Here is a 14480-nt window from a genome sequence, read left to right as displayed (position 1 = left end):
TAGATGCTCCTCTGTAGCATAACTATAAATACACATTGCACAACAACATATTGCACTACCTCTGGTTTCTCTCACTGGCTCCCCAAATGTTAAGGACTCCAATATTTTATTGTTTGGACAATAATCACCTACATATTTCATCTTTAAACTGTTTCAACCTCATGCAAGAACACATAAATTAATGTTTTAGTGAGTGAGACCCAATTCTTTGATTTCCAAAGTAAAACCCAAACCGCCTGGGGGAATGGGGGCCTAGCGATCAGTAAATACATTATTAATAAACAGGCTTTGGCAAGAGTAAATTATGCAACAAGCACCCACAATGTGTCAAATCTAATATAAAATTGCTCGTTTTTATGTGTGTTTGTCAGAAACATCAAACGTCATCTTCTAGTCTATGAAAAACAGGCAGCAAACACATTTTCATTTAGATTTAATAAAAAAGTTGTTCTCAAGCTGTTTTGTGCTGATGTCATTTGACAAATGAGATCCGGTGCTGGGTCGAAAAAGCTTCAGCTTCCCATCCAGAGTTCCCGTTAGCAGCTAGAAGAAACACAAAACAATGACAATACACTTTAACATTTAAGGACTTTCTCTCACCTTTTTTACAAGGAGCACATTGCATAACAGCATACCTGCTTTTTTTGTGGAGAGAAAACCACCACTTCAGTCCAAATCTATACTATTCTTCCTTTTTCACAAATGCCATTTATCACATAGATGTCCTAAAGTGTTACGTAACTTTGTTTGTGAAGTCAGTAGCAGTGAGGATCAAGTGTTCCTACCAGTACCAGGCTTTATGAGTAATCTGTTAAAAGCATACGCACATAAACTTTCACTGATCCACACCCTGCTACTCAAACGCTCCCACACACCTAACCAACACATGGACGCTAGAGAGACAAGCACACATGAAAATCATCAGTCTTTTTTTTTTTTTTAATCTTCATTTTTTACAATGGGTCTTAGTGAGAACTGTGCATTAGCTCATCTCCCAAAGCACAGGAAATGTGACAGCCAATGAGCAACAATTCCAATTCTCAGATTTGCAGATATTTCCTTTTTTTTTTAATCTCTAAAGCTTCTCAAAATCTGTAATAAGATGCAATTGCTTACTGATGGCTGATACATACAATATTAAAACGCTAGTAGAATGACAAGTGAATGAACACAAACTGATCATTTATTCAGAAATTATCATTAAGATTTCATGAAGATGCTTTTTTACAGCGACTTTGTCAGAAAAAAAGAAGTGTTTGCCAGGTGGTGATAAATGATGTTCCAACATGTTTTTCCATGGAATAAATGTTATCTCATGCAAACAAAGCTGTCTTTTACCAGTAAGCAGATGTGTGTGCTGCTAGGAAAAAAGGGAGACACCAACAGTGGTGGTCTCAGCGTGACTTAAACAAACCAAACTGGAGAGGATTGAATTCTTAACGGTGAAAGATTCAGCCCTTGTCATGTAGACGTGCAAAAAGGTTTTCCAAGACGAGATGCAGTCCAGTCAGCGTAAACACAATTCAGCTACATAATTAAGATCAAATGTTTTCTTGTATATAGGGAAGGTCTCGGCCCACGTCATTGTCTTGTTTCGCTCTTGCTCAATGACTTTGATCAACAATAACCAAGCTGTCTGGACCTTGCACTTTTTATCATTCAGATTCATTACACTCGAGTCATGACACTCATGTCAAACATAATGTCTATATTCAAACATACACCACGGTTTCCAAGAAGGAAATGATAGCGTTCATGTTTTTACACTCGCAGCAAACATCTGCAGTTTGACACATTCCTTCACTCAACCTTCGGCCCTTTGTTCATTATGATTGAAACAACCTCGCATGATGAGGGCCGAAGCTTCTGAGCAACCTGGGGGGGCAGAAGTCAAACCTAGTTGCAAACTGATTTACTAGCAACCGAGAATGGGTTCATGATGGGTCATTGCAATTGAGGTATATGGTTTCCACCACAGTCCACATAGGAGAAAGATAGTTTTACTCTTCTTCGCCACTAAAATATGCTTTTCCAAAGTGGTTTGTCCTTTGACAATAAAGCAGTCTCACCTTCTCACTATCACACTTTTTTATACTTCATCCTTCAAAATCTCAAACACATACTGTATGTCAGGGGTTCTCAACCTTGGGATTGCGAGACACTGAGAGGGGGTCGCCAGATGCCTTTAAGAAACTGGGAATATATATATTTTTTTACAATTTCAACACATTTTTGCTTGTTTTTACCCTTTTTCTGCATCTACACCAAACTCACTATATTTTAACCTATGTTCATCACAATTCCATGCTTATTTTTGCTCTTTTTAATGCATTTTTGCTGCATAACTCCCATTTCTGCCACTTTTCCATCAAATGTTGATACCTTTTCTGCACATTTTTTCCACTTTTAAGACATTTTCAGCACTTATAAACCATTTCCACCACTTTCCCCACCTAATGTCACATATGTTGACCCATTATTGTCACTTTTAACCTCTTTTCACCACATTTCATGTTTATTTTTGCCATTTTAACCACATTTACAATTTGTCATGCCTATTATTTGCCAGTTTAAAGTAATTGTTCCAATATTGACACTTTGAGATTTTAAAAACCACAGAAAAAGTGGTGACAAAAGGTTCATTTTCATTAAAACAAGGATTTACATCTTTAAGATGACTATATAATATAGCTCAAATAATAATAAACTTCTTGGCAAACAGTGAATATCATTCAGATAAATAAATAAATGTGGTTATCACAGATTCACAGAACAATGGACCATCATTTTTCTGACATTATGGATGGGCCCCAAAAAGCTCTCCCCTTTATTCCTCCTTATAGATGGCCCTGTCTCCACATGACTATTCTCTAATGTTCATGTCTGTGTTCAACCACCTTCAGCTACAGTTGGGGTCCCCAGTCTCTGGAACCTTTATTTTGGGGGTCGCAGGCTTAAAACGTTGAGAACCACTTCTGTTTGTCATGTGTAAGGAACAAAATCAATATGTGGATAGTGTCTAAATGTCACGTTCAAAACTTCTTTTGAATTCAGAGTCATTTTATGTCAAATGCGAAGGTGAAAGTTGATAAACTGGCAAGGAATCTTTTTTTACTTTATACCATGAATCTCTAGTGGAGCTTCACAAAAGCCAAAAGACCAAAATGTTGTGTGGTGGATGAGCTGAAAAGTGAAAGGAAGCTCCACAGGAGAGTAAAAAAGCAGACAGAGAGTTAAGAAGCAGACGTTGTAAAAGCAAATTATACACCATGATAAATGCTTGTGGGCTCCTAGAGCACCGGTTAGCATGGCTGCCCCTCAGCTGGGATTGGCTCCAGCAACCCCCGCAACCCCAAACAGGATAGACAGGTACAAAAGACTGTACTGTCATTACTTGTGCTGTGACTTTGAAGAGAAAAACTGACTTTGAGAACCACTTGACTACATTAATCACCTTTGTGTGGCTTGTAAGATTAAAGTAAAGCTTTCCTCAAGCCTATTTCAAGAAAATAAAGCCTTACTTTAAAAAGTAAGTAAGGAAAATTATTTTCAGATATAATGCTAATAAGACAATGCTTGGTACATTTAATGTAATACATATTTATTGTGTTCTACCTTTTTTTTTGTAAACTAAATTCTGCATACATGGGTTTCATCACAATAAATGATGCTGTATACTTGTAAATGTATTGGGGCAGTCAGACGTATTAATGCAAACTATATATATATTTATTTTATTTTTTTCAACACTTACTAAAATGCTGCATGTGTTTTGCTCATTGCATTTCCATCTATGCCAAACGCCGCTGAATGATTTCAGCTCAGCATTTAGTAGTTCAGAGTCTAAATCTCACTGTAGTGTGACATTCTGAAAAGGCAGTTTTGCACACCGCTGTATTTGCTGTCTGGACCTTTATGCAAGATGAGAGAGTTTCCCTCTATGGGATAGGAGAAGGAAAAAAAAAAAGAAAAAGGCTAAAACCCAGCGAAGTGATGGAGAAGCAGAGTAATGTAATGTAACCCAAGATCTGCTGACTCTGCAAAGTCAGTCAGGCAGTTAAGTCTGTTGAGCTGAGGTTGCAACTTGTGCAGGATCGGCCTTGAAATAGGAGATAATGAAGCTAATACATAAATGAATACATAAATAAATAATTAATGAATGAATAAATAAAGAAATAAATTTGTTTTGCACAGTTGATGTCTTAAGCATGTCATAATTTTTTTTCTTTTCCTGTCTAGTTTTCTTGCCTGATCCAAAACCATGTATGTTGGATTATCTCGAGTCACCAAATTGAGTGAAAAGAGTTATTTTGTGTGTGACTTTGACTGACAGGTGACCCTAAAAACGGTAATTCAATATTTATTAAGTATAACCTAACAATTATACTCCTGAACTAACACCGAGGGCCTTCTACATTATTTTTTAAAATGATTGAATTTATTATTTGATCATTTATTCATTTTTTACATTATTATTCTTTTCATTTTTTTTTTTTTTTTCAAGATGGTTCCTTTCTATAGCACACAAATAAAAGTTCTTGTAGGGATGATGTCCTTTTTCCATTTAAAGAAATTTAGAGTCTCCTAACCTAAAAAGGATAAATAAAAACATTTATCTGATTTGACTTGGTTCTTTATATGTTCTTCTTTTAAATATAAAATGAAAAAATGTCTTATATCTATGTGAATTTTAAGGAGTAATTGGTCACTCCTTTTCTAAAAAGTAAACTGCGCAAAGTCTTTCATACAATGATGTAGTTAAATTGTAAAGAGAATATTGATGTGTGCATTCATTGTGCCTATGTTTTTAAGAGGTCATTCATTTTGGCCTAAATATAAAGGTCTATAATAAAAACTCTAGAGATCAAAAAGCAACTCATTTATTAGGGCAATGAAAGTGAACAAAGGCAGACTTCTAACAGCTAAATAAAATACTTTAATTGCACAATCTTTCCAAACCGTCCACCAAAAGGCATGTGAACAATGCAAAAAACCCTTTTCCTACTCACAAGCCTCACGTATCTGTACACTTCTACTGTATATCTACTGTATATCTATATCCAAATCTTTTGTAAATCTCTCTATCCAGACCTCTATACATGTCTTTAAGCTGTTACAATAACTGATATAACTAAAGCTTTGTTCAGATTTGAAAAACCCAAACACAGTTTGTAAAGTCTTTGGATGTTTTTTTTGGTTTTGTTTTTTAAATCTCTGGTAAATAGCCTCTGGCAATTTCCTTAGCTTTTAATTTTCCTCCTATAAACTCTGATAATAAGGAATCTGTGGAGGAAGTATACCTGCATAGAAAATGTAGGCACTGGCTTGATATCCTTTAACTAACAACTCAAATCGACGAAATAAAAACAGCAGTCTGCATTGTTTTATAGTCACGAACACCGAAGATTAGCATATGTCTACAAATTTAAATACCTCTGCTTAAATTTTACAGCAGAATATTAGCCCCTTAATGGGGAATCCTGCCTTACGCATACACGCTATGTGAAATACAACAAGCTTTTACAACACAACAAGTGACAATAAAAGCTGGGACTCCTCATTAAAGTAAAGTACAGGAATAAACCTGAAGGAAATGAGTGTCAGAGGTTAAACTGCCTCCTTCACTGTCTTTAAGGGTGCCTTCACACTGGTGAATCCTGGAGGGTTTCAACCACTAAAGGATTTGTTTGCCTGAAAAGTCTGCTGAGTTTGGGCCAGGAGAAGATCAGGCAGGGAAAAATTCTAGAGCAATTATTTTGGTCGGTCTCGGAGCGTTTCCAATTGAATTCATACTTCTGATAGCGTTGACTGACAGGCTTCAGCTGTGCAGTGGAAGTACAGTAAGAAAAAACACCAAAAATCTGTAAAAATTACTTGTATGCAGACATGTGTGCGATGTTTGATGAAGCTCACTAAAAATAATCAGATTATAGCATGTTTATAGGGCAGACAGTGAAGTCAGGCACTTGTACTTTCTACTTTTTACTGCTGAACAACATATCTACAATGTACGATCTTCAAAATAAACAGCTGTGTAACTGTATTGTGAATGCAAACTGGGTCAAATCAAGGTGATAAAATATTCATCTGAAAGCAGCATTTGAAGGAATAACAAGTAAAAAAAAAAAAGTGGAAAGAATGAATTGCATTGTCTGTCTGTCTGTGTCTCACTTTAGAGAATACTCACAGCAGTAAACAGAGTCCATCTGGTCCTCTTATCTGACCCAGGGGTAGTAAAAATGGTGGAAAGATGTTCTTTAGTTTTAAGTTTAGTTTCAGTTTAAACAAGAAGACATTAGTCATCAACAACCCCCGCCAGATTGGTCCTCATTATAACTCACAACCTTTTCCTAAATGTTCTAACTCTAACTTAGATGTATACATAAGAACATATTATCAAATCAGAATATAAAATTACTAACTATCTTAAAAGTTTTCTAAGAAAAGCTGTCCCCTTTGAATATAACTCGAACAGAGTAAAAAAAAAAATCGGAACAAGGGCAATAACTCCGGAAGAAATAATTGCGCACTTCTCATTTTCAAACTCCATCAAGGCATTGATACCTTGAAGCCACACACCAAATTTGGTTATCCTATCTTAAACAGTTTCTAAGAAAAGCTGTCCCCTTTGAAGATACCTCGAACAGAGTAAAGAAAAATGGAACAAGGGCAATAACTCCAGGAAAAAGAATTGCGCGCCTTTCATTTTCAAACTCCATCAAGGTATTGAGATCCTAAAGCCACACACCAAATTTGATTATCCTATCTTAAACAGTTTCTGAGAAAAGCTGTCCTCTTTGAAGATACCTCGAACAGAGTTAAAAAAAAAAACCACACAAGGGCAATAACTCAGGAAAAAATAATTGCGCACTTCTCATTTTCGAACTTTATCAAGATATTGATACCCACAACAAATTTGGTTATCTTATCATAAACAGTTTATGAGAAAAGCAGTCCCATTTATCTCAGACTCCTCCTTCCACATTTGTGGCGGGGGATAATAAAGGCAGACCAATCATTTTCTAGCAACTCAAAAACAATATATAGCGCTATTTACAACAGAAGTCATTTAACATGCATATAGTACCGTCTTTTGCACTAAACTAGCTAAATGGTAATTTAATTGACTCATTTTAAAGAATAGAGAACATAATACACTTATAAGCTATTTAGCTGTGGAGGCAATGAAGAAAAGACAATCTGTGAGACTACTTGGAATATAATTTAAACAGCATTGCCAAAAAGGGAGTATACTGTACATGCATTTTCTACTAGATAGCTTATTCCGAGTTTGGAAATGTGCGCAACATGGCAACACAAGTCGCATTAAGGTTAAAAAAAGATAATTCAGGCAACATACAAACATATACACAAGAACCAATAGTTAGATACAGTAGGTTCTTCTTACCTCTGGTATAGCAGGGTTGAAGGCCACACTGAGAACTGTGTCAGAGTGTTTATGGAGTTTGTGGAGGAAGGAGCTGCTACGAATGTCATACACATAGGCCTGAAATAAACACAAATGCAAGCTGTTTATAAACCTAGATCACACCAGAAACAGAACAACTGAAGTAAAAGTAGATTTTATTTAGAAAGAAAAAAAACATTAGTTCAGGTTTAGTGCAGAATGGACAAACAGTGGATTCCCATTTCTCCTCAAGGATTGGTTCAATATAATAATTATATTTTGTTATGTATGTGTCAAAAAATAAATGAAGCTGAACCTAAATATGCAGTAATCATTTGAACACATCTGTTGCTGAGTCGTACATCCAAGTTAACTGTAAACATGCATCTAAACTTAAGAATAACCAAGGCCTTCCAAGAATTCCTTTGTACATCTGGAAACTCACTAGACAGACAGGCTTGGTTCCTGTTAATATCAGTGATCAGAAGCATTCCTGGCCCATGAAATCATGAAAGTTCTGGGTCAGAATCGCTTATCAAAAACACTTGATTTTATTTTTTCAATATTAAACTTGTATATTAAGCAACACTAACTCATTGATGATTTAATCTTTAATTGCATACATATCGTGAGAAAAATAGACCATGAGCTTCTCTGATGACAAAGTTAGAGTTTATGATCCTGTTGAGGAACAAATCTATACACCGTACTGTACTTTATGAGGGAAAAAAGAATCATCATGTATATGTATAGTATCAACAATGATTTATTACATGCATGCCTGTGTTTGAAAGTACATTTCCTTGGAAAAAATCTGATAAAGGGACCTGATAAATGTTCTTGACTGATTTCTGTTTGAGGCTAATAAAATGTGTGCTGCTGTTCAAGGAATCGAATACTTGGAAGACGTAAGTTGTTCTTACTCAAGCTTTAATATCCCATTGATCCACTGATGTACGAGTGGATGTTAGCAGTTACCGAAATGGAACGCGGACAAAGACTGTGTATGTGGAATAAAAACCAACCTAGCAATTATTCTTGATTCATTAATAAAATAAACAATAAGCACAGAATATGCTGTGTAAGTAAACAGTTTTTTTTTTTAAATTTTACACACTATTGGGAAATGTTGGACCACACAAATATCAAATTCCACTTACATTGCTTTTGGCTTCTGTTTTTTTGGCAAATATGTATATGACCTTAGAAGCCCTTTAAAACAACTCAGAGCTTCTTTTCCCCACCTATGATTGCTTTTTGATATATGAAGACAAGGACGAATGGGGCTGGCTTGTCAAAGTCTCAGGATAGCCACAAATAAATACTATGTAGCTCGCTACCGTACCAATTTCCAAGAAAGGCTGGAAATGTCCAAGCTTGATAGAGATGCTCTCAAGTGTTTGTGCGGTGCTAAATCCTCATAATTAATAATGAAAAGAAGCGTGCATATATTACTTCGCTGCTTTCAACATGGGCCACAAGAAAATAAAAATGGAGAAAGGAAAGGGAGGCAGTCTAATGAAAAGGTCTGGGAAGCAGGTAAAAGCCGAAGTCTGGAAAAACAATTAAGCAGCAATGCTTCAACATTAATGTTGGGTTTAATGTGTTGTCTTTTAAAGAAAAAAAATTGAAACTAAAATAGAATATCTGACTAACACTCTCCTTAAATGGAAATAGAATTTGAAAGGAATGCCCACTCTATGAGGTCAACAAGTGTTTTAACTTTTTTATCGAGTTCAGTTGTCTGATAGGAGAGTAGGGAGGCATCACTACACGACTAAAAGCGTGTAGCAGGAGGCTAAAACTACACGTTCCTAAAAGAGCAACCAGTGACAACAAGATCAGAGGTTCAGGTCATGAGGGGCAGTGGGTTAATCACCCTTTAAAAGTGTGACATGCCCTTGCTTGTCAGGGGGCCAGGGACCTATTGTTATCCTGCATGTTCTTTTTCTACTTCTAAGAAAATCATACGTCATGTACAAACAATTACCAAATTTTGCACAAAGATCCAGCCCAATGCCAGATTGCATCAGCAGCAAAAACAGGCCAATAGTCCTAATGGAGGCACTACAACAAGCCTCTAAAGTTCCACATTTTGGAAATTCACAGCAAATCAACCATATGTGCTAAAATGTAGAACCAATACTTTACAAACTTTAGTACATTTTAACTTTTTGCAAATTGTGAAGTCCATTTCTTTCAAAAACTGGAACAAATATTAAACCTATCTCCTCCCACAATCTTTACTCAGTTGACTGCAGTTGACTGTCCTACACAAACAGTCTACAGCATATAACACAGATATATTCACTATGATGGTCGCTAAAAAAACAAAATAACCGGCTGTTTTTGGAGTGAAAGGAATGAGACACATTTGAGAAAACGTTTTTGCATTCAGAATTTTTTCTTAATCACTGTCTATTTTGTATGGCTGTTAAAAATAGTTCAAGTGTTACAAGGCTAAGTTTTACAGGTGTTCCCTTACGAGAGCTTTTATGGAAGCAAATTAGGCACAATTTTGATGGAGAAAATAATTTTGGGCAAATCAAGAATAAAGTCAAAATCTCGAGAATAAAGTTGAAATTTCGAGAATTAAAGTGAAAAAGTCGAGATTAAAACTCAAAATACAATATCATAATAAAAGTCAAAGGTTTGCTATCTCTCTATAAAAGCAAGGAATCTCTATCTGTCTGTATATGTGTGTGTGTGTTTTCCTCAAATATCTCTGCGGATCAGGATCAGACTGACCTGAGAGTTTCAACATGGCTGCTGCTTGGTTCAAGGGTGTGCAACATCAAATTTTTTTGGAATGCAATGATACCGTTAATACATTATTTCATAAAAGATATACAAAATAATTTATTAACGGTATCATTCTCAACAGTGACGATGTCATCAGCCCTACCTCTACAGTGATGATGTCATCAGTCCTACCTCTACAGTGATGATGTCATCAGTCCTACCTCTACAGTGATGATGTCCTACCTTCAAACGCAATCTCATCTGGCCATCCATGAAAAAGCTATACTTACCCTCCCACTTTTCTACAGCGCTGGTTAAAGTCAAATCTACGGAAGCAGACTAGAGCCAATTCACCATGTACAACAACAGTCTCCATCAAAACTGGACCTAATCTGTTTCCGTAGCTCCTCAATAGACAGGACTGAATGCTCCACCTCTTCCAAACGTGACTGTTATTTTCTTATCAACAGGTTAAGTGTTTGGCAATATCTCTTCAAAGTCCTTTAAGAGATTACAACGCCGTGTTTATGAGCTAAAAAAGAATCTCTTTGTGATCAAACCCAACTTTGAAGTACAGTTTAACGCATTTTGTAGACGGCCACGATCTGCAGTTTGTTGTCATGTGGTGAATTGGCCCTTGTCAGCTCCTGTAGGTTTGACTTCATTAACAAATCTTTGACTTATATCGTGAAATTGTATTTTGAGTTCTTTTTCGAGATTTCGACTTCATTCTTGATTTGCTTAAAATTATTTTCTCCATCAAAACTGGCCATAATCCCCTTTCGTAGGTTTTAAGGCTTTCAAAGCCTAAATAAAATGTATTATTAGTGCAAAGTTAGTCCATTCCTTTTTGTTTGACTTAGTTTTATTGAGATTTCTGAAATTTTATTCAAAAACCAACTTTTACGTTCATTTTTTCCTAAAGTGCAGTTTCCCATTTGTTGTTAGTGTTTGTATGGCAGCCACATTTTAAGTGTCGGTTGCAGTGTTTATGTGGTCTGTGAAATCAGGGGTAATCCTGCTGAAGCTTTCACATCGTGACTTTTGGATACTGAGTGCAATGCCAGCGAGCGGCACAAAAACATATTTAACGTGCACATTTCTCAGCCACAATGACTCAGTGATATTCCACTGTGCAGCTGATGAATGCTTTTGAATCTTTGTGTGGCTTTGAAACATACACATTTGGCATTTCATGTGATCCAACAACTACAATCTAGATCCCGTACATATCATATAGCCTATATATATTGTGTGATTGATGTTTACTCAAAACGTAACAACATATTTAGCATCGGAAACATAAACATATAGAGGCTTTGTAGTTTGGCTCTGCTTGATTGAGACCAAACTTTTTGACCACGTTATTATCGTCATCACTATATTACAATAAACAATTTAAACTTACACAGTTATCCTCAGAGCCTGTGGCTATCAGTCGGCCACATGGTGAGATAGCTGACGAGCATGGATGGGAGCGGATCAGATGGTTTTCATAGCGTCGCACACATCTGAGGAGGATAGACACACATAAAAAAATTAAAATAAAAAAAAGACTTTAGAGAGTGGAACAGCACTGCTAAAAGAAGTTTTCAATGTGCCTGAAAGTGCCACTCGATAGCATTTCATTCAAACCAGTCATGTTAGAAAAAAAAGTGATGAAAATCAACCAGAAATCATTATTAGCCCAATCATTTTAAAGACCCTGCAAGATGTAAAGCATTCCTACTGGGACTCATCACACTCATTCTAAAACAAGCTGAAGGCAGCGAGTCCAGAACAGGTTGAGCAAAATGGAAAAAGGGGATATTAAATGACAAACGGTCCCCTATATAACGTCTGTGGTTTTACTGGCTTTGCAACAGCATGTAATGTCTTTACAATGCCAGGCACAGGTATAGTTTAGCCGGAAACTCTGCTCTGAGATGAAGGCAGATGCATAATAGTTATTGACATTCACATGTTAAAGGCATCAGGCTAAAAGTAGGTCATATATCATTAGGGATTAAATGGCGTTCGGAACCAGAATACTACAGGCACTACTTACATGTGGGGGAAGCTGGAGTACATTAACAAATAAACAGATGCTAAACACATGTGCTCTGTGGACGTATTTCACGCGAGTTCTACAAATGAAGGTCAACATAAACATTTTTAATTATACTTCAACTGTTAGAAAGCTTTAACAACTGTTTTGTGCAATGAGGTTGCAAATACTGTCTGCTAAAAATAAATATGCTTACCGCTGAGATGATAAAACTGAAAAATGTGAGCGATAGAACCTGTTTCTAAACCAAATGATAAATCAAATAGCTATGATAGCAAACTGTAGAGTACAAAGGCGAAAAAACCAAGTATTTCAAACTAAAACAGGCAAACTTTGCTTGTGTCAGCATGGTGGATTATGATGTTTGATTTATAAAAGGTCATAAAAACCTGCGCACCAGAAATCAAAATTTCAATTTACGACAGAATGATGAGTCAGCAGATCTGATCTTCTCAGGCCTGCAGATCAACTTATGTCTATTTTGCATGCTATAAACAACAAAGTTAGAGGGAAAAAAAGACGCTCATCTGGTTTCTGGGTCAGAATGCTGAACTAATGTTTTGACTGAAAGAGAAAGGAAGATGCTGACATGACATCCATACATATGCAGTCTTCATGTTGCGTGAGTGATGAGGGTTCTATAATTTCCTAATGACTTATACAGACGGCCTGGGTTTTTTTGTGTGTGTGTTTTTTTTTAGAGGAAGCCTGTATGGTTACTGAGCCCACCTGGCTATTGTGTGTCAGTCATCAATTTAAACAGCAGCTAATCAGTGCTTTCTATTGGCTGCCAGCTCAAATAACTGTGTCATGTTAAGTAAAAGCTCGCCATTTATTGTTGCACTTAGTAATGTTTACCATACCTAAATCCGTTATCCACAGAATGTAAAAAAACAACAAGCGTTTATAAATCGGATGAAAAAATCTGGCCCATTAACGGGAACAACTTAGCAAGTTAAAGAGAAGCAGACCATCTGGTTTTTATTCAAGAATTAAGATTTTGGTTCTAAACTATGCTAAATAAATGGTGTGTGGGCACCGAAGCTGGGACGCCACACAGTTACATGTATTCACCACCAATAACAAAAGTGGTTAGTGAATAATAGGCGCCTAAATAAATAAACAAGAACCAATAGAATTAAAAAGGAAATATCTTGACTTAATGTCTCAGATTAGCAAGGTCGGTCTGATTGAAAACTAGTTTTCTCACTGTCATTCGCACACATTTGTGCAATAATCTTGCCTGAATTAAAAAATAAAATAAAACCATGTTTTTTGTGATAATAAAGAACTACATCTTGACATACAAAGCCTGGTTTTGATCCTAAAATTACTTACATTGTTATCATTTGTAGCTCACAAAGACAAAAAAGTGTGACCTACATTTTTCTTTCACTAATTCACGTGCTTCACCTCCGACGAACTGCCTGTTTGAATGCAGCTATGAGCACCACGGGTTGACTTGGAAACGAGGGCCAAATATTTATCAGATAAGCAATAATTGAGGCTGAGACCTGAAAGAATTATATACTCTGTACTTCTTGGACATAAAGAACATTCTGAATGCCAAAGCAGCCTCGTATTATCGGGATGTCGACAACATCAGGCCAAAATAAAGGGTGCATCGCTCTGGAATGTAAATAAATAGCAAATCACTAATCAACAGAGAAATGCCTGAGCTAAAATGTTCACCACATGCTAAAGAACAACAGAGCAATATGCAACACTGTGAAAATAATCCTAGTTTTATAGGACAAATGCTCTTAAGCCCAAACTGTTATTTGTTAAAAAATAAATAAAAGGTCACGATCTAAGTACATAAAGAGAGAGAGAGAACCTGCAAACTCCACACAGTAAGGTCACATCTTGGGGTTTTGTTTTTTTTCAGGAAATTTTATCTCCTGACATGTTTCGACTGTCAAATGCCAATCTTCTTTATAGGTGATTGCTTTGATGTATAGTTCTTTCATGAGGAAAGCATCAAAGCATCTTCTGATGACTTTCATCTGTCTTTATGAGTTCTTTCATACGTTTCCAGATCAGGAAGCAAAGCTTTAACATCAACAGGGATGAGGGAACACTCTTACTTTCCCACATCTTGGAATCTCTTCTCCAGAGAACATCGAGCGATGGGGGTGTGTCCAGCCTGAGAGAACTCTCGGGTTAGCTACGCCAAGAAAGAGCTCATAAGGGCACATCAAAGCCATCACCTCTGAGGAAGACTGGCAGTTGACAGTCAAAACATGTGAGGAGATAACATTTCCTGAAAAAAGGTTGTCTGGA

At 36.4% G+C, this 14480-nt stretch overlaps 1 protein-coding gene across 1 annotated transcript in view; it reads right to left on the bottom strand.

Moving 5' to 3' along the window:
• Positions 1 to 423: 423 nt before the first annotated feature.
• The window catches only part of wdr27 (WD repeat domain 27), a 38454-nt gene continuing 24397 nt past the window's right edge, over positions 424 to 14480 (bottom strand). Inside the window, exons 24-26 of the mRNA XM_028469589.1 lie at positions 11559 to 11661; positions 7409 to 7507; positions 424 to 543 (exon numbers count right to left, since the gene is read on the bottom strand). Of these exons, the coding sequence (XP_028325390.1) occupies positions 424 to 543; positions 7409 to 7507; positions 11559 to 11661 (322 nt within the window). The remainder of the gene's footprint in view (positions 544 to 7408; positions 7508 to 11558; positions 11662 to 14480) is intronic.

The sequence above is a fragment of the Gouania willdenowi genome, chromosome 15, assembly GCF_900634775.1.
Source record: "Gouania willdenowi chromosome 15, fGouWil2.1, whole genome shotgun sequence".
Classification (NCBI taxonomy): Eukaryota; Metazoa; Chordata; class Actinopteri; order Blenniiformes; family Gobiesocidae; genus Gouania; species Gouania willdenowi.
Note: the sequence above shows the minus strand (reverse complement) of the source record. Positions and strands in the feature narration are given on the sequence as shown.